Here is a 21,367-nt window from a genome sequence, read left to right as displayed (position 1 = left end):
TCCCTCAGGGATCCCTGGGTAGCTCAACAGTTTGGCACCTGCCTTCGACCCAGGGCATGATTCTGGAGTCCCGGGATCAAGTCCCGTGTCAGGCTCCTTGCATGGAGCCTGCTTCTCCCTCTGACTGCGTCTCTGCCTCTCGCTCTGTGTCTCTCATGAATGAATGAATAAAATCTTTAAAATAATAATAATAATTTCCCTCAAATCCACCTTTTATCTCCTCCATTTCAACTAACATTCTATTCTATACCTTGGTTATCTCCTTTTGAATGAATAAAATCTTTAAAATAATAATAATAATAATAATAATAATAATAATAATAATAATAATAATTTACCTCAAATCCATCTTTTATCTCCTCCATTTCAACCAACATTCTATTCTATACCTTGGTTATCTCCTTTGGTGTGATCTCCCTCACCTTATCCCCTTATACAGTGACTTTGAAATCCACAGATGTCTATAGCCAAATTAAGGTATAATATTTGATGGTTCCACAAAATTAGCCTTACCTATATTTTCTTCTCTCTCACCTTTCCCTTCCAATCTTCCCCTTCACTTCAGTATTACCTGCTTTACATTTAGCTTTAAGCTTTTATCCCATATACACCAAACTCCTTTATCCCTCTCCTCAATATTTTTCCATGTAGCACATTCACTTGTTTAATGGCAAAAACATCCCTCACTTGGGAGCACCTGCGTGGCTCAGCTGATTAAGCAACTGACTCTTGGTTTCCGTTGGGATAGTGATCTCAGGATGGTGAGATCAAGGTGAGATGAAGCCCTGTGCCTACACCCTCAGGATGGAATTGACTTGGGATCCTCTCCCTCTCCTGCTGCTCTTCCCCCTGCTGGAGTTTGTATGCCTGCACACTCTCTCTCTCAAATAAATAAAATCTTAAAAAAAAAAAAAATTCCTCACTTGGTCATCCCCATCTGTGCTTGCTTTCCCATTGTCCAAAAGTGAAAACAGACAGCATGACTTAATCACTTTCTTATCCTAAAATTTAATATGGGTTTTTTTTTTTTAATTCTAACTTTAGGGGACATCTGGGTGGCTCAGTGGTTGAGCGTCTACCTTGGGCTCAGAGTGTGATCCGGGGGGTCCCAGAATGGAGTCCCTGTTTCTCCCTCTGCTATGTCTCTGCCTCTCTCTCTCTCATGAATAAGTAAAATCTTTTTAAAAATTATAACTTTAGAAACACTTGTTGCTTTCCTATTTTTTCCCCTGTACTACATGCTCCCTCTAATTCTAAAATGCAAAACACTATTCTATTAAGAAGAAATCTTCAGGGCACCTGGGTAGCTCAGTCAGTTTAGCGTCTGCCTTTCAGGTCAGGATGTCTATTCAGGTCAGGATGGAGCCCTAGCTCAGGTTCCCTGCTCAGGAGGGAGCCTACTTCTCCCTCTCCCTCTGCTGCTCCCCCTGCTTGTGCTGTCAAACAAATAAATAAAATCTTAAAAAAAAGAGGAAGAAATCATCTTCAAATTAGTTTCATGAGGCACCTAATCAGGTTAAAAAGTAAACCACAGAACTGAGCATCCACCACTCCCAATATATTCATACATGTTTCTATATAAGATTTCATATATAAGGAAATCTAAATTAATGTGTATACAGTATTTAAAAAGGGACATCAGGCAGCCTGGGTTGCTCAGCGGTTTAGCACTGCCTGCAGCCAAGGGCGTGATCCTCAAGACCCTGGATCAAGTCCCGCGTCAGGCTCTCTGCGTGGAGCCTGCTTCTCCCTCTGCCTGTGTCTCTGCCCCTCTCTCTCTCTGCATCTCTAGGAATAAATAAATAAAATCTTTAAAAAAATAAAAAATAAAAAGGGACATCTTAAAAAATAAATTAGAGGTGAAGTAACTATTTGAAAATGTCCTCCTATTCGTGATATCTTCACACTATGATTAAACAAATATCTCAAAGTACAATATATATATAAGGTGAGATTTGACATTAATGATATCATTTCATACTTCTTGTAGCTTAAGCCTTTTGTCCAACTTATTAAATCTGATTAGTCTGTTTTTATTAGATACCCAATATTTTCTTGAAATTTTAAAAGTATTTATAAGTGTCTGCTTAACTTTTCCCTTTACATGTTTTCCCCTTTTACATGTTTATTTAAATTCAACTTACCAACATATAACACCCAGTGTTCATCCCATCAAGTGCCCTCCTTAATGCCCTATCCTCCCACCCACCTCCCCCTTTCTGCAACCCTTTGTTTTGCAGAGTCAGGAGTGTCTTGTGGTTTGTCTTCCTCTCTAATTTTTTCCTCAGTTTCCTCCCTTCCCTTATGGTCCCTTTCATTATTTCTTATTTTCCACATATGAGCGAAACCATATAATTGTCTTTCTCTGATTGACTCAATTCACTCAGCATAGATAGTATTTTTACCTTGTCATGTGTTTTAGGAAAGCCTTTTCCTAAAGAAAAGCTGCTCTTTTCTTGTTCACCAGTATTTGTGATCTTATTATCTTGCAGGGCTTGTTTGGTAAAAATCTCTTATTTAAAAAAAAAAATTTTTTTTTAAGTAAGGTTCACCCTCAGTGTGGAGACCAACACGGAGCTCAAACTCATGATCCTGAAATCAAGACCTCACAGTTGAGATCAAGAGTCAGATGCTTAACTGAGGCACCCAGGCGCCCCTTTTTAATTTTTTTAAGTAGGCTTCACACTCAACATGGGATTCAAATTCACAACCCAAGACCAAGAATCACACGCTCCACCAACTGAGCTAGCCAGGCCCCACATTTGGTAAAAACCTTTTTTTTTTTTTTTAAGATTTTATTTATTTATTCATGAGAGACACAGAGAGAAAGGCAGAGACACAGGCAGAGGGAGAAGCAGGCTCCATGCAGGGAGCCCAATGCAGGACTCTATCCTGGGACTCCAGGATCATGCCCAGAGCCAAAGGCAGATGCTCAACCACTGAGCTACCCAGGCATCCCTGGTAAAAGTCTTTTAAATAGTTTATCCATTTGATGAGGGGTGACTTGGACAAACTAAGTAAATCCATGTAACTAGGCCGACTGCAATACAGTATAAAATGAACAAAGGTGAGGACTCAATAAGTGAAGCTCTGTTTGCAGACATTCTGTTCACAGAATGACACATGACCAATTTATCAAAAGACCACTGGCAGCAGGTATATTATTGGCCAAAGCCTTTTTTTTTTAAATAAAAACTTTTAGGGGTGCCTGGGTGGTTCAGTTGGTTAAGCAACTGATTCTTGATTTTGGCTCAAGTCATGATCTAAGGGGTCCTGGGATAGAGCACCCCATCGGGCTCCCTACTCAGCAGGGAGTCTGCTGGTCTCTCTCCCTCTGACCCTCCCCTGCTTGTCCTCTCACCATCTCACTCTCAAATAAAAGTAAAAATATATTTTTTTAAAAAACCTTTAGGGACGCCTGGGTGGCTCAGCAGTTGGGCGTCTGCCTTTGGCTCAGGGCATGATCCCAGGATCTGGGATCGAGTCCCACATCAGGCTCCCTGCATGGAACCTGCTTCTCCCTCTGCCTGTGTCTCTGCTTCTCTCTGTGTCTCTCATGAGTAAATAAATAAAATCTTAAAAAAAAATTTTTTTTTAATTAAAAAGAACTTTAAATAGAAGTTCTGTATTTTCTTTCCATCCCCTCAAGTGCATTATTTTGGAGACTGATGGCACTAAAAACTAGGTTCCCAGCACAGAGTAGGTTCTCAATGAATATTTATTTACTGAATAAGAGCAATACATCTGCTATTCTGAGTTTTTCAGATGCTGTTCCCATTTTGTTTGAGGGCTTGCACATAAATTAGACTCAAGTAAAAATTGCGAAGGTAAGGGGTGCCTAGGGAGTCAGTTAAGTGTCCTGACTCTTGATTTCAGCTAAGGTCATGATCTCAGAGTGGTGAGATCAAGCCCCCCATCAGGTGCCGAAATCAGCAAGGAGTCTGCTTAAAATTCTCTCTCCCCCATCTCTCTGCCCCTCCTCCTACACGTGTGTGCTTTCTATCATCCTCTCTCTCAAATTAAATAAATATTTTTAAAAATTTTTGAAGGTAAAAATGGGGGAAGGAAGGAGTGTTTTTAATACCAAATTTTCTTCACAAAGCATCTACAGCTTTGCTTTGTGTCTTCTTTAATACATTTATTCCTACACATAGTTTATAGTTTTTATCATTTTAAATGGGTTTTTTTTGTTTGTTTGTTTCTTTTGTCATTTCCATTTTTGGCTGATGACTGCTAATAAAGAGAAAGCTGTTGGTATTTGTATTTATCACATATCACCATTTCAAAATTTATTAATTCCAGTTGTTTTCTACTAAAGTTTCCTTGAACTTTCTGGGCATTCTATTAGATAATTTGAAAACAAAATTTTTTTTTCTTCTTTTCCAGTATTTATACCAATTATCTTATTTACTTACTATCTTATTAGAACTGCCAAAACAATATTCAATAATAGTCAATCATGTACATGATTATAAAAGGTATTTCTGTCTTGTTTATGAATTAATGGAAATGGCTTTAGTACATAATGCTTACTTTCCTTTTTCTTTAGTTTTTGGAAAACTATGATATCTTAATAGTTTCCTTTTATTTCAGTGTTATTAGTGGGTTTTTTTTAATGGCTACTTATATATTTTTTCTTATAATGACATAATAATCTTGGGGTTCTTTATGATGATATGATATGTTGATATCAATCATGAATATGTCAACAGATTTCAGGTGAAATTAACTCAGTAATTATGTAAGTTTTCTTTTTGAATTGGGTTATATTTGCTTTAAGTTTTAATTATTTGCAACAACTAGTGAAACTGACTTTTCTTTTTGGAGTTTCTATCAGATCTTTGTCTAAAGATTTTGAAAAGTTTCATAACATTACAACACTTAATGTTAAATTTTAAGAGTTTAGGGCTGCATCATCCAATATAATAGCTACCAGCCATATGTAGTCACTTAAACTTACATTAATTAAATTAAAACATTAAATCCCTGAGTCCCACTAGCCAACTTTTAATTGCTCAACTACTACCATATTTTATATAGCACACAAACCCAAAACAGCAAACTCTCTTCCTTAACTTTAAAGTTATAAAGGTCCATATAACATTCTTTAGGAAATAAAAAAACCCAAACCATTTGCCATCTATCTGAAACAAGAAGCAATCATCATAAAAATCAATCTGATTTTTTTATGCAACAGTAAAGAAACAAGTCCTTTAATCTACTGGCCACAAAGTGATCTTTAAACAGTAAGTTGTACATAATACTAATGTCAAAAATCCCCTCAAAACAAAATGAAAACTTCTAGGCAAAAAGTACCCCTCAAAAAGGGCAATATCAGATCTGTCAATAAGTTTTAAATTCCTTTTCATTCCCTTGCATAATACTGTGACATCTGGAGGAAAATTTGAGCCCTGGTTTTATTATAAAAGATATGATTGGGGATCCCTGGGTGGCTCAGTAGTTGAGCAAGGAGCCTGCCTTTGGCCCAGGGCGTGACCCTGGAGTCCCGGGATCGAATCCCACATCGGGCTCCCTACATGGAGCCTGCTTCTCCCTCTGCCTGTGTCTCTGCCTCTCTCTCTCTCTCTCTCTCTCTCTCTCTCTCTATATATATATATATATATATATATATATCTTTCATGAATAAATAAATAAAATCCTTTAAAAAATAAAATAAAAGATAAGATTACAGGGGGTAAAAAAGCTTGTATTCTAATGACTTCATCTTTTCAAACTAAGAAATTAAAATCCAAAAGAACTCTTACATAGCAAGCTTAATCTTAAATTCTTTTATTAAACTCTGATGTATTGCCATCAAATAAGCCAATTTTGGAAAATGAGAAGAACACCTGCAGAGAAAACCTATATCCTTTGTTAAAAGCAAATAGTAGCTTATTACGGAAGAGTCTTTTATGTTTTCAGACCACCTCTATTGAAAAAGTTCTTTTTAAACTTCAAAAATACTGTTTTTAAATAAACAAAGTCTTCCTGTTCTCTAATCTTTACAACACCCAAAATTTGTACTCAAATTGTTTATAAAGACAGTCAAAAGATTTTCCTTTTTTTTTTTTTTTTGAGAGGGAGAGAGAGAAAGCATATGTGCACATGTACAAGCAAGGGGGGGTTGTGGTACACAGAGAATCTTAGGCAGGCTCCACCCCCAGCACAGAGCCTAACAGGGCTCAAACTCACAACCCCGAGATCATAACCTGAGCTGAAAGCAAGAGTTCCATTCTTAACCCAATAAGCCACTCAGACACACCTTTTTTTTTTTTTACCTTTTCCCCCTTTTTAATATTTAATCATAACTTCCTTTGAAAATGATTTGGTTTTAAGTCCAAAAATAAGAGCTTTATTTTTATTATTTTTATTTTATTTTAACTTTTATTAGTTTAAACTGGTATTTGTTACAGGTGTCTAAAATCTGAAATACAGGGGTGCTTTGTGGTGTAGTCAGTTAAGCATCCAACTCTCAGTTTCAGCTCAGGTTGTCATCTCAGGGTTGAGGGACCAAGCAAGCCCCATGTGGGGCTCATCTGCTTGAGTTTCTCCTCCTCGGTTTCCCTCCCCTACCCCCCAAAATAAATATATAATTTTTTAAAAATCTGAAATACAAGTCTTTTTCTAGACCAACTGATTCACATTTCATATTTCTTTGAAAGACTGCCTTAAAAAATTACCCTGCTTAGTAGTTTAGTTTTATATTTTTATTTTAACTGAATATTCCTTTCATATTTTTGTATTCTTAGAAATTTGGTTACTGGGACCCTGGGTGGCTCACAGCGGTTGAGTGCCTTTGGCTCAGGGCATGATCCTGTAATCCAGGATGGAGTCCCACATCAGGCTCCTTGCAGAGAGCCTGCTTCTCCCTCTGCCTGTATCTCTGCCTCTCTATGTGTCTCTGATGAATAAATAAATAAAATATTAAAAAAAAAAAGAAATTCAGTTACTACTGATAAGAATCAGAGTTGACAAGACTATGTCAGATGTCAAAAGTTACCTGTTCAGCATTTTAAAACTATTAATTCCAAATGTCTATCTATATAAGACATCAAATAGAAGTTCCTAATTTTAATCACAGTTTCTTTCTGATACAATAATGTATACCACATACAATTCCATTTTTACTGACTGGAGAGAGAAGCTGGGGTGGAAAGAAAGGAAATATTATTTAATAAATAATAAAAGTGAACACTAGCCTTTATGTGAACACCTTGGGGAGATTTTCACTTTTACAGAAATCACTTATCTCTAAGCTCAGTTTAGCTGATTTATCTCCTAAAGGAGTAGGTTTGTGTCAAATTAAAATAACGACTTTTGGAGTTGCTTTCCCTCCCATTTTATGTTATGTTATCTGACATATGGTTCCTGCAGTCAGTCCCCACTGACATTTACAAATAACCTAACCTACAGCAGGAAATTACAAGTATCCCAAAAACTATGAGTTCAGGAGAGATTACATTCAGCTACAATTGAAGACGGGAGGCGGGGAGAGTGGAGAGAGTTCAATGGTAACTTTACAAAGGATGTGCTTAGATAGGACAGGGCAGGGACTCTTGGGAAGGGGAAAGAAGGATAAAAAACTATAAACCTCAGAGCATGTTTCAACTTCTTTAGAGCAGAGAGCAGGTGGAAAAGGAGCTTTAACATTAGCTAAAGTCAAAAGATTTCAATTACAAGCATAATAATTAACAATCAAATAGATTTAAACTAATGCACCAATTTTACCTCTGAAGCAAACTGAGTATAACCACAAGAAACTTATATGCAAGGAAACTTGATAAACTGAAGTGAAATTACTGAAGTGTACTAGAAAATAACATACACAGATTCACACAGAAAAAAGAAATCCTTTCCCATTTTTCCTTAATTATGCTAAGATGTGAGGAAAATGTTAATTTAGACTACAGCTTTATCAGTTTGTTACTGTCACAGATTTCTTTTAAGGCATCAGGATAATGCTATAGGGTGATTCCCTGGCATTTTGTTCTTAAACATACAAATGATACAGTAATGTGACCAGCTGCAGTTCCCTTCCTGCATTTCAGAAGCTCTGAGGATCCACATACTTGAAGTGCTGTGTAACTTCACACAAAAGACTGGCAGTTGGCCAAAAAGCCTCTGCCATTGTGTATATTCCCCAAGGTTCAAGATCTGCCATTTAATTCCAATTCAGCCATGAAACCACATGTACTTTAGCATATTATACCAACATAAAACAAATCAAATTCCAATTCTAGTTAATAAAAATATTCCTCCAAAACGCATAAAGTATATTTTTATAAACAAGGACATTGAAGTATGTACCCTATATTTTTAAAGAGACCTAGTCTACTCCGTTAAGATAATTGTTTAAATTTCCTCAAAGATGGGATCCCTGGGTGGCACAGCGGTTTGGCGCCTGCCTTTGGCCCAGGGCGCGATCCTGGAGACCCGGGATCGAATCCCACGTCGGGCTCCCGGTGCATGGAGCCTGCTTCTCCCTCTGCCTGTGTCTCTGCCTCTCTCTCTCTCTCTGTGTGTGACTATCATAAATAAATAAAAAATTAAAAAAAAATAAATTTCCTCAAAGAGCCACCTGGGTGGCTCAGTGGTTGAGTGTCTGCCTTTGGCTCAGGGTGTGACCCCAAGGTCCTGGGATCGAGTACCGCATCAGGCTCTCTGAGGGAAGCTTGCTTCTCCCTTTGCCTATGTCTCTGCCTCTCTCTGTGTCTCTCATGAATAAATAAATGAAATCTTTTTTTAAAAATTTCCTCAAAGAGTTACTGTTTCCTCATAATCTTATCAATTGCAAGAAAACCCACTGCAAACTTGTTACAACACACAGAGATTTAACTGTATTTCCAAACTTCCCTATTTATCATTTCACATACATTGCTAACTGAAAATCAAGAATGAATGTTTTCAACATCTGGTATGTACAGGTTGACGTGACTTAGAACAATGATTGTGAAATTATACCTAAAAAAATGAACTTAATTTCTGCTCTCAAAAGTCAGTCTTAGGAGTGCCTGGGTGGCTCCGTCTGTTAAGTATCTGTCTTCAGCTCAGGTCATGATCTTAGAGTCCTGGGATGGAGCCCCACGTTGGGCTCCCTGCTCAGCAGGGAGTCTGCTTCTCCCTCTGCCCCTCCCCTCTGCTCATGGTCTCCCTCTCTCTCAAATAAATAAAATCTTTATAAAATAGAAATAAAAAAATAAATAAAATAATAAAATAGAAATAAAAAAATAAAACTAAGTTTTAAAGAAACATGGTCTATTAATTAGGTAGCTATGTTGTTCTACTATATATGTTTCTTGAGGGAAAGGAGGTAAACCTACTGAGAACACTTTAATATAGTCTGGCTAATGCTTACCTTTCAAAGGAAGGAGCATTTTACAAGAGCAGATAACAATAAACTGAGCACTAGCCTATGTGTGAAAATCTTGGGAAGACTTTCATTTTTACTAAAATTTTTATCTACCTTCAGCTTCTCTCTCTTCCAGGTCTGGACATCTTCCACCGAAATAATAATGGTGTGAATGAGTAAACCTTAAGATATTTCATTCAACAGTCACAATTTAGTAGTGTTAAACCTATAAAAATTTTAAAGATGGGAACACACTCTTTCTTCCTTTTGATGGATGTTTTTCTACCATACAATAATCAACTAAGAATGATGTAGAAAAGATTAGCACAAAACTCAGTAGAGTGTAAATCAAAAGTGATAAACTTTAAATCTCCATCCTTGCCCCTTACTGCTTTCAAGTGACATTTAAGGGTTGGATAACCAAAAAAGATCTCCAAAGGGATCTTTCAAATGGCCTTTTTTCCTTTCAATGCCAAAAACCTTTTGAATTGAGAGTAAACTAATTAAAGCAAGTAAAGAATTATTCATCATTTACTAGTCAAGGAAAAAAATTTGCTTCACACGAAAGGCAAAACTGCAAAAAAACAAAACAAAACAGAACAAAACCCTAATCTAAGCATACCAAATGGATATGAATTGTTTAACATTACTGTAACCTAAATAACCTAGTTCTAAGTAGTCATAAAAAATCCATACTTATTTCATTGTCATTTATATGAAATAGACACGCATACTATATTACAAAGAGAGAACAGGGCCTCTGATCTCTTTTTAAAAGATGTGATGCTTAAAAAAAAAAAAGCCTGAAAGGCTACACACGAAATTCTTAACATTTATCTACAGAGTAGAAGAGAATGGATCTGTACTTAGAGGGGAGATTGTCAAAACAAGTTTTTAAACCAAAAAGTTGTATTTTCAAGATTACATAACAAAATGTTAGCTGGACAGTAAAAACATGGGCTTAGGTTTTTGTTTTGAACATGAGTTTGTATCTTATTATTTATTCTTCAATTAAAAACAAAACAAGAAAAAGAAAACAAATTATAAAAAAAACAACCACAAAGAAATACTTTTCATTGCCCTGAAGCTTATCAGGATGGACACGGAAGAGAAGGGTGGGAAAGAAATGGAGGCCCAGAAGTTGAAGGGAACAATGCGGAGTAAAATCTGAATGAATAAGAACAGGCATTCCTGATGGCTCCAATCCCCTAATGCATCTTAACAAAACTAAAAGGAGGTAATGGCAGTAGCAACTGGTTTAGAGATTGATGGGGGAGGGGAAAGAGTGAGGAAAATGAGAAAACACTCGCACACACTAAGGAATATCATTTCCAGAACATATTAATACTTACCAGTATGTACTGTAGCTACTGCAATCCATACACACTGTGTGCTGAGGTTTATCTTGCTTTTCTGATTTCTTATGATTAGTTAAGGGTACTTGTGCATCTTCATAATGTTTTTTTGCATGGCCATTCACATACCTTATGAAAATCAAATAAAAATTTATTTTAATCTAAATACTGCTTTGGAAGTTAAAATAGTAGCAGATGATAATAAAATTAGATGATAAATTAGAATGAGAAAGAATTCCTCCTTATAAGAGCATTCAGTCCTATAAGGGCATTCAATTGGTTAGTGATTAAGCTGAGTGCTTAAAATATGCTTTTTTGCAATCAAACATGACAGTCAACTTTTAATTGTACACAAGATTAGGGCCAGGCAAGGAAAGGCTCTTCTATGCAAATCAGTTTCAGTATCATTGATATTTCACTTATCAACTCATTTGCTGATGCTTTTGCTATAGCTTTTTCTTTTTCTTTTTTTTTAAGTTTTTCTCAGACTGCTAACCAACTCGTTATTCTCAAAGGCAAACTTTGTAAACTAAATCACTCAACTACTTCCTATAGGGCCACAGACCATATAAAAGGTGAAAGTTAGATATGGAAACAGGATAATTAATCTCTTTCTCACCAGTATGGCTTCAGATCTTTTTTTCAAATGCCTAAATAATTAGCTCCACTCATATGGAAACATATTTGTTTAGAAACAACACAAAGTACAAATCATCTTAAGCTTATATAAACTATTATTTATTTACATGGACAAAGATAATCAAAGGTTGACTATATTCATAATAATTTTCTAACATTTTTCAACTCAGATTTAATAAATCAGTGAATTACAAAAAGAATGAAACTGAAATAATGCACACGGTGTACAAATTCCTCTAAACTTCTACCTAAATACCGTACCATGTTGTAACTGACCAGTACTGTCAAGACCCTTATAAAACAAAACTTCCTGGTTCCCAGAAAGTAGTTAATTTATAGAAGGCATGGTCTAATTGAAAACTCAGTCAAACAAATGTTGATCAAATGTTACCAAAATAAACATACTCAGAAAGTTAAGGTAAATTTTGTCATGAGGCTCCATAATGATACCAGGAGCAACACTCACCTTGGGGAAAGTAGGACAGTAGGGATAAATAGGAAGGACGAACTTCAGGCCCAGCCTCTACCCTAGGAAAGCTGGAAGCATAAGAGGCACTACTAACCTCACTTAGATTTTGATCATAGTTTTTTTCCCACTTTTTCATTAGAGTAAACATAACTAAATATTGTGTGTTTAGGGGTCCTCTGTGCACAAAAGTAAACTAAAATTAATTTTAAAATAAAATAATGATTAAGAGTATAAGCTCAAAAACTAGACTACCTGGGTTCAAAAGTAGCTTTGTCACATGCTGGCCAGGTGAGCTTAGAGGAGTTTCAAAAGTAGCTTTGTCACATGCTGGCCACGAGAGCTTAGAGGAGTTAACCTCTTTGCACTTATGTTTTCTCATCTATAAAATGGAGATAATAGTACTTATATTTCATGAGTTGTTGGGTGATTAAGAAATTCATGGACCAATGAACACATAAACAAATGAATGGATGTTGGTAATTACCTTTTTCATGTTTTCCTTTAAATGCATAAGTACTATTTATTCAGAATTCAAACAGTATAATTAGAAAGTGGTCATATTAAGCACATACATTGCATAGGTCAAGAAATACCTAATATTTATTTAAAAAGGTAAACTCCAAGACATTGTATAGGTTACATATCTAATCAGCTCAATTTCCTATGCTTATATAATTTATACTGTGCCATGAGAAACAAAAGTACTATTTATAATGAACACCTTCAAAATCAAAGTAAAAGCAATACTGAATGATGATAAAAATAAGAGATCACTACTTTTAGGTCTTTGAAAACTGATCATCTATACATAGTACATATAGTTTATTTAGCTACCACACTGGAGTCTTTATATGTATGTACTAAACGTTTAAATGGTTACTATAAGGGTTGCTGAAAAGTAAGAAGCATATTACTGCTGATGTTAAGATTGGCAATGTTTTGGCTAATACTCAAATAACACTCAGAAGTTAACAGTTATATATAAACTGGATAACATAAAAATAAATCCAGTTATATATCCAGTTATATATAAACTGGATAACATAAAAATAAATATTTCCCTTATCTAATTTTAGATTTTAACTGGACAATTTGGTCTAAAAAGGAAAAGCATCAATATAGTTATCAAAGATTTCTAACCACAATCACAAAAATTTGAAAAATAAATGGGATGATGTTATGAAGGTCAACAGAATATATAACTCAAATATGCTAGTGACTGAAGGAATATTCAATTTAAGACTTTCTGCAGACAACTGGCTTAGATTTAATGAAAAATGAGAATCAGAATCCTTGGCAATCAACACCCAGGATTATATGATAAAAGAAAATTAACCAATCAGCTATATAAAAAGAAGATCCAAATGCAAGCTACTCTCATTATTTGTTTAATCTATTTAATCATATTTCTCTGAAACGATGTTAAATTCGGGCACCTGGATGGTTCAGTGGTTGAGCGTCTGCCTTTGGCTCAGGTTGTGATCTGGGGGTCCTGGGACTGGGTCCCCGCATCAGGCTCCTTGCAGGGAGCCTGCTTCTCCCTCTGCCTATGTCTCTGCCTCTGGGTCTGTGCCTCTCATGAGTAAATAAATAAAATCTTTTCAAAAAAATGTTAAATTTCTAAGTTTAAGACTGCTTGCCTCTGGGTCTGTGCCTCTCATGAGTAAATAAATAAAATCTTTTCAAAAAAATGTTAAATTTCTAAGTTTAAGACTGCTTGCAACTGGAAACAGACTACCTGCAGAGTCTAGAAATTTTTCACCGTATTTTTCCAAAACCTACTTAGAGAACTATTTGTTGCTTGCTATTAGTAACATTAACCTCTCCAATTTTTGAGAGTTTGTCAGGTATTTTGGCTGGCATATGACCTTCAAGATTTAGGTCAGAGAGCACTATGAGACAACTGGAGAACAGAACTATATAAATTTTATTGCATTATAATTCTCACCTCTCAAAATCTAGGAGAGGAATCTGTCTCTTCAAGTGCAGAATTTAAGTGCTTCTACTTTTCTTCTTTTTTTTAAAAAAAGTTATCTGTACAAAGTATTTTCAGGTTCCCCAAATCCTAGAGATTTCAAAACCACAACAGCCACAATTAAGATATGCAGTTAACATTTTCCAAAGGTACTTTTAAGTGTACATGGAAAAAATATTTAATTCCACGACTCAAAATGTGAAAAATCATGTTAAATGAACATAGATGCTCTCTTCATGCAATGAGGGGGTTTAAAAATAACAATGGGGAAATAGTCCTAATAAATAAAATGTAGATTTCAGCCTGTGTGGCAGTATGATTTCTCATCCTCTTGCTGCTAAACTATTAAGTTCTAAGTAAATTCAAAGTATATATTCTAAGTTAAAAGAGCAATTGAAATAAACGTGCTACTACCAAGCTAAAAGAACACAAGGCTGATATTTAATTGTTTGAATTAGAAGAAAAAAGTTACTAAAGTATTAAGTAACATCATTTTGAAGCCAAGAAAGGGGAAGAAATGCTCAGGTTTGAACAATATTTGGGGGACAGGGAGTGTTAAATCCCTGGAGAGCAAAAATGTTTTATTGAAACAATGAAACATTTAGTACATCTTAGGCAGCAATTAATAATGACCTCCACAACGAGACCATTTTCAAGGGAATTCCTCTGTAAACATTTTGTTGTTTTGTTTTCAGAAGAATGATGTGATATCTGGAATTTGATTCAAAAGTTAGTAAAGCTGGGGATGGTGTAGGTAACAGGTGAAATAAGACTGGCAATGTATTGATAACTGTTGAAGCTGGATGATGAAAATAAAGGGCTTCAATTATATTATCTCTATACTTTTGTATATGCTCTAATTTACCCTAACTAAAAGGTTGAAGAAACAACCATAAGGTAAGCTTTTATTTAAAGAATTCAAAGTTCCTTTATTTCATCTTTTCAATCAAATATTACTAGATTATCTGATCATCAAATTAATTCTTCTGGGTACCAACATAAAGGCTTTCCCCCCTAGATTTTCCTTAGTTGTGTCACTGAGCAAATAGACTCTATTGGGAAAAGGAAGCCTTATAGACAATTACATACAATGATTAAGCAATAGTGCTAATAAATCCAAATCGCAAAAACTTTGACATAAGCTTAAAGGCAAATTGAAAAAAGCAAGTAGGGTAGTGAAGTAATAAGTATGTCACCTACCTTCCACAGTGGACACTTGAACAAGTCAAACAGACCCAGGGGCTTTTGTTGGATCGGCACACTAATAAAAAGAAAAATACACAATATACCAATTGTATCATGTTACTTCTCAGTTTCTCCCCTAATCTGTAATATCATATCCTGTGATTAAGTTAAAAATTCCATGGCTGCTTAGGTGTACCAAAATCACAAATCCCTGCTTTGTGAGTGCATTTACACAGAAAGGCTGCCTAATTAAAGTTATACTGAAAAGCACTGAAAATGCATATCCACAATGGCTGCTCATTTTAATTGTTGACTCAAACAGTTCAACCACAAGTTAAACACATATACTTTCTTCCTTTATTATTTATTTCTTTTTGCCACAGTCTCCAACAAGTTAATGACAGTCTATTTTCTCTTAAAAACATTTTTTTAAGTCTAATTTTTTAATCACATGTCTTTGCCAGGCAGATTATATACTACTATAAATGACAACTCTTTCAGTTTACTTAATGAGAGGCATAACCTAAAGATACAATTAGGAAGACTAAATCCAGTTCTTCCCAAATTAATGTCTTGGTTGCATAAAATGTAATTCTAAATATGACAACTGCATTTAATTCTTCCTGAGGGTATAATCAAGACATTAATTATTTTAGTTTAAGTATTATGGGGGGGGCAAGAAAAGCATGAAAACTTTTAAAAATACTGATTGCAATTTTTGCTTTCCGTTTACTCATTCACTCTTAAAAAAAATGCCCAATAAATATATAACAATGATTTTCAAAAGGTAAGGGACATAAAAATCACCTGAAAAGCTATTCAGGATGTGGATGTTCTACTTAGGCAGAGGTATCTATATTGGGGTGGGACAGAGGACAAAGAACATGTGTATTTTGAGAAAAGTAGCTTTCCAGGTGACTCCCTAATACAACCACAAGTCCACAGGGGTATGGGAGGGGCACCCATGGTACAACCACACACTCAGAAGTATCGCAAGTTCACTGCCTAGCGCATAGTATGTGCTCAATAAGCATTTATTGAAAGTTCAAATTTCCTAGTTTAAGACACCAACCTCTTCCAAGTTCTGGTCCCCACTGTAGTGCTCTTGCATTCACACATTTACATTAACTGCCAGGGCCATTTTGAAGGCATTTGAGTTTTTTACTCAATTGAGTCCAAGTTTATTTTATATGCATGTAAGCTACACAACTGAAAGGTCAAGAAGTATACCTGCCAAATTGCTAACAATAATTATTATAGGCAGGTACACGAAAAGACTGTATTTGAGAGGAGACTGTTGACTACTTATTTCTATACCTCCCACGGTATTTGTTTTATATCAATAAGAATATGTTTTTATAGTTTGAAAAGAAAGTTCTATAAAGAGGGGCACCTGGGTGTCTCAGTCCATTGAGTCCTTGCCTTTGGCTCAGGTCATAATCTTTGGGTCCTGGGATAAGCCCTGTGGGCTGTGAGTGCCCCTGCTCAGCAGAGAGCTTGTTCCTCTCCCTCTGCCTGCCCCTCTTCCTGCTTGGGCCACAGGCATGTCTCTCTGTGTCAAATAAATAAATAAAAGCTTTTTTAAAAAGTTCTATAAAGTATACTTTTTAAAGAAAAATAAATTAGAACACAGCTTATTTGAAACAGGTATTCATGGTTTGAGATATAATTTGGAGGACTGAAAAACTAAGAATACTGTTGTTCCTTTAGTAAATCTCTTTTTCTCTTAGTAAGTACTAACACTATATTTCAATCTGGAAAAAAAAAAGTTGTTAAAGTTTAATATTAACTGAAATAATTATGTTACAATAATAAGTTTAGTTCCACGTTTTTAACTATCTAGAGTTTGTTTTCATTTTAATTATGGAAGATTTTGGGGCAACCCAGGTGGCTCAGCGGTTTAGCACCGCCTTCCGCCCAGGGCGTGATCCTGAAGACCCAGGATCAAGTCCCACGTCAGGCTCCCGGCATGGAGCCTGCTTCTCTCTCTGCCTGTGTCTCTACCTCTCTCTCTCTCTCTGTCTCTCGTGAATAAATAAATACAATATTAAAAAAAATTATGGAAGATTTTTTTCCTTCTTTAAATGAGAAAAAGAAAATCTAGAGCAAAATCGCTGTTACTTTGGTGTGTTTTCTACCAACTGTTGCTTTTTTCTCCCTTATAAATATACACACAGCACATAGAATTTTGTGAACTAATTTCTCCACTGTCCGTATATAATGTTTTTAAAGATTTTATTTATTTGAGAGAGAGCATAAGCAGGAGGAGTGGCAGGGGAAGAAGCAGACTCCCTGCTGAGTACAACATGGAGCTCAATCCTAGGACCCTGAGATCATGACCTGATTAGAAGGCAGATGCTTAACCAATCGACACCCCTCCACTATCAGTATATTAAATGTGTTTCTGCATGTTACTGAATTTAGAACAATGTATTCTATATCTAGTCTTATAATATCTCAATTATCTGAATTTTTAAATTAATTTTTAAATTTCTCAATTTCAAATTTTAAAATGGCACCCTAAGGCTGAGAGGAGAAAGAAATGGGGAATAACTACTTGAAAGGCACAGGGTTTACTTTGGGGTGATGAAAAGGTCTTACAACTAGATAGAGGTCGTGGTTGTAGATGTACTAAATGCCACTGATTTGTCCACTTTAATATGGTTAATTTTATGTTATGTGAATTGTACTTCAATAAAATAAGTAGTTAAATAAACAGGTACTTCAGATAGGGATGAGGAGAGAGGGTAAAAGGAAATGAAGTATTGACTTTCAAAAACATTGCAAACAAGTGACAGTCCATTTTAGTAAATCTCAAAAAAAGAGTTCCGTTCCTGAGTTAAGAAATCAGACTTCTTCTATCATGAATATTTATAGTAAGAATGTTAAAAATACGGTGATAGGACAGTTGGTCTTAGCTATTTAAATGATAATACTCTCTGAGGGCTTAATACTTTAACACCATAAAAACATTTGAAAGCTAAAAAGCTACACAGAGAATTGGGTATGATGAGGCATTCTGAAGCCATTTATTGCACTGCATTGGGGAATATTCACTGTCTATACACACCTTATACAAATTAAGAAACTTTCATGTACCCGAAACAATTATAAAATAGGATGAAAAAATATTGGCTTTAAATTAAACTAACTAGGATATAACATGAATAAAAGAATACTATAAATAATCTCAGAATTATTTATCACCTTAAGGGTCACTCTCTTATTATAAAAAGTAGTCTCAATTTATAGGCAGATGAGTTTCAAAAGTTATCTGTAGGATGAACATATTTCCCATGGACAGTATAAGAGATTTCCATAAAATTATAAACTGTAATATGATTGAAATAATGTACAGCTGACCCCTGAGCAATGCCAGGGGTTAGGAGTCCCGATCCCCACACAGTTCAAAATCTACATAAAACTTCTGACTTCCCCAAAACTTAACTACTAATAGCCTTTTGTTGACCAGGAGCCTTACTGATGGCATAAATAGTCCATTAACATATTTTTTATGTTATATTTACTATATACCATATTCTTACAATAAACTAGAGAAAAGAATATGTTATTAAGAAAAGCCTAAGGAAGAAATAATATATTTATGATACTGCACTATATTAACTGAAAAAAAGTCCACATATAAGTAGACTCACATAGTTCAAACCTGTTTTAAGGGTCAACTGTGCATATTTATTTAAAACAAAACCACATATAGTCCATAAAAATGATTTTAAGCTATGAGTATGCTATTCAGTAAAACATAAAACATATTAAGCTGAATGGTTTATTTTTTAAATTTTACATGCTAGAATTTGACAGAAAGAGAAGGATGGAAGTTTGTAGAAGCTCAAAAAGATAAGTCCAAGAACTTATTTGGGCTCTTTTTATTACACCTAATTACACTTCAAGGTTACATCACAGTGAGAAAGCCAGGTATTTCTCACACTGTTACACTTCACCAAAACAAGATCATTGGATCTCATAAACGGAGTTTTGCCTTTTACCCAGGTTATGTTGTCAAAGTTACTCTTTCTTCCAGCAATCTCTCCCCATTTGCTGGATTCTTCCAACCACAAGCTCAGTATTCCTTTTCTAAGCTCAGGCATCACAGCCTGGAGGTTGCTCCTTCTAATCTCCTCCTTTAGCTATGGCCTCAGAACTGTCCTCTGGCCCTAGTCTCACCTCAGCCAAAGGCTCTGCAATTTGGCAACAGGGTCTTTTTAGAGGAAGAGGACAGTCATGATCCTCTCCTAAACTAGAGCCATTTTCCAGAAGATAGAAGCTCTTGGGGACTGTGACGGTGGACCAGTTCTGGCTGGGCCGAGGACGTCTGATCTTCCTGCCCTCCTCCCCCTTCCACCTTTACCCCAAAGCCCTGCAATTAAGTGGTTTGATTCCCCCTCCCCCAAAAAAGAAGCTGTAACACACATACTAGGCAGGGGAGAAGGTGGAGGAGCATCTGCCTCTAAATCATGCCCATGCCATGTCTTCTTCCTAGAGCCACCAAAGCTTTAATTGTCTTGGAAACCGGAAAGTAAGAACTGATAGAGCACCAAGGTAGAGAGAGGGAAGGCATCCAAGGTATCCTTCGATCTATACAGCGAAGTGGTTTTATTCCTTACTATTCTTGTAAAAGGAATGGTGTGCTCCTTTATCAAGAGATGAAGAAAGGTCACAAACTAGGGAATTTTGTTTAAAGGGACCTGCTGACACAGATGTTTTCAGGTTGTGTTCAGAAGACAAGGAGTTCATAAGACAAAACTATCTACACTTTCCACATCTACACTTTCTACATGACCACTGGTCTTCAATATCCTTAGTATTCATTACATAGAACCTAACCAGACAGTACATTTGATATTTAAAGCCTCTCAACAACTCTCTTGGAATTCTTTTTTTTTTTTTAACTTATTTATTTTTGAGAGAGAGAAAGAGAATGCATGTGAGCAGAGGGAGGGGCAGAGGGAGAGTATCTCAAGCAGACTCTATGGGGAGGGGCAGAGGGAGAATATCTCAAGCAGACTCTATGCTGAGCATGGAGCCCCATGTGGGGCTCTCACACCCTGAGAACATGACCAAAGACAACCAAGAGTTGGATGCTCAACCAATGGAGCCACCCAGGCACCCCTCTCTTTGAATTCTAATTTTTTTCTTTTATAAAAACATCATGCACCAGTGCTTATGATACAGCTTAATGTCTCTACACACAAAACAGTTCAAGCACACAGCACTGACAGGCAAGTCACTTATAGTGCATCCATTATTTAGTAGTTGCTTCAACTGGTAGTGAGGCTCTAACTTCCTAAGAATTCAGACAGGTAAGGATCTGATAACCAAGATTCTAGTCCTGGCTCTACCATTACTAAGCTATAGAACTGAGAACATCACTACTACTCTTAAATGAAGACAACGCAATAAGCATATCCATCTAATTATAAAAGTAGTCAAAGAATATAAGGAAAAAGATTAGTGAAACAATAATGTTATCCTCCCCTATAGACAAAAGTCTTCCAACTCCACTTTCCACCTAATTTAAAGGCTTAACAACACAAAGATTAATTGCTAATGTAGTATAATTTTCTAAACCAATGATTTTCAGCTTTTTTTCCCTGTCTCTAAACACTTGAGAGGCAAACATTCCCACCACATTGCCCATTAGTAGTAACAGCAACTCACTGCAATTGTGGGGGTGGGAAGTACATGGAATCACTGTACAAAAGTATTACAGACAAACATGCCACTATGACTGTAAAACTCAGAGAACACCACTACCCCAGCACACACAGAGTTTTTAAAATGCAGCACTCTAAAAATATTACCAAGCCATAAGAAAACATCCATAATATAGATTTTTTTAAAAAGTTCACTTTTATCTAGTTAATATTCATCTAGGACATAGTATGTGCCAAGCACTATGGCAACCACTTTATGAATATTACTTCATTTAATCCTTTATAATTCAGTAAGGAATTGGCCTGTTTTACGTTACTTGTAAACAAACCTATTCTTTAGCTTGTTTTACAGATAAGAAAACTGAGGCAGAGACAAATTATGTAACTTGCTAAGTTAGTTTGTGACAGAACTAGAAATCAAACTCTGAAGGCATGGACTGCTGTAAAGCAGTAAGTCCAGAAGGCTGTCATTTTTGTTTTAAAAAGATTTTATACTGCATGTTTCTGTGTGTATATTATATACCTCTATATAAAATTTTTAAAGCCTAGAAGGATATATAGTAACTGTTAATAGTTACATAAAAGGAATGAGAGGAGAGATTAGAGCCACATGGACCTTATTTCCCGCTACAGTGTTTGAATTTTTTCAGAAAATATTACTTCTTTTATAATAAAAAATTTTAATAGCTTAAATTTAAAAATACTGGTATTATAAAATTG

General features: G+C 35.6%; 1 protein-coding gene across 11 annotated transcripts in view; it reads right to left on the bottom strand.

Moving 5' to 3' along the window:
* Positions 1-21,367, bottom strand: part of USP3 (ubiquitin specific peptidase 3) — a 110,020-nt gene that overhangs the window by 62,959 nt on the left and 25,694 nt on the right. For 3 of the 11 annotated variants that reach the window (XM_026003806.2, XM_026003730.2, XM_072738758.1), the window contains exons 2-3: positions 14,988-15,048; positions 10,702-10,833 (exon numbers count right to left, since the gene is read on the bottom strand). In XM_026003806.2, the coding sequence (XP_025859591.2) occupies positions 10,702-10,833; positions 14,988-15,048 (193 nt within the window). Of the gene's footprint in view, positions 1-10,701; positions 10,834-13,760; positions 13,878-14,987; positions 15,049-15,779; positions 15,821-16,365; positions 18,443-21,367 lie in introns of those variants that run through there. The other 8 variants (XM_072738761.1, XM_072738760.1, XM_072738757.1 and 5 more) reach the window with 6 other exon arrangements.

This window comes from Vulpes vulpes, chromosome 15, assembly GCF_048418805.1.
Source record: "Vulpes vulpes isolate BD-2025 chromosome 15, VulVul3, whole genome shotgun sequence".
Lineage (NCBI taxonomy): Eukaryota > Metazoa > Chordata > Mammalia > Carnivora > Canidae > Vulpes > Vulpes vulpes.
The sequence above is the reverse complement of the archived record's forward strand: the minus strand, read 5'-3'. Positions and strand labels throughout refer to the sequence as shown.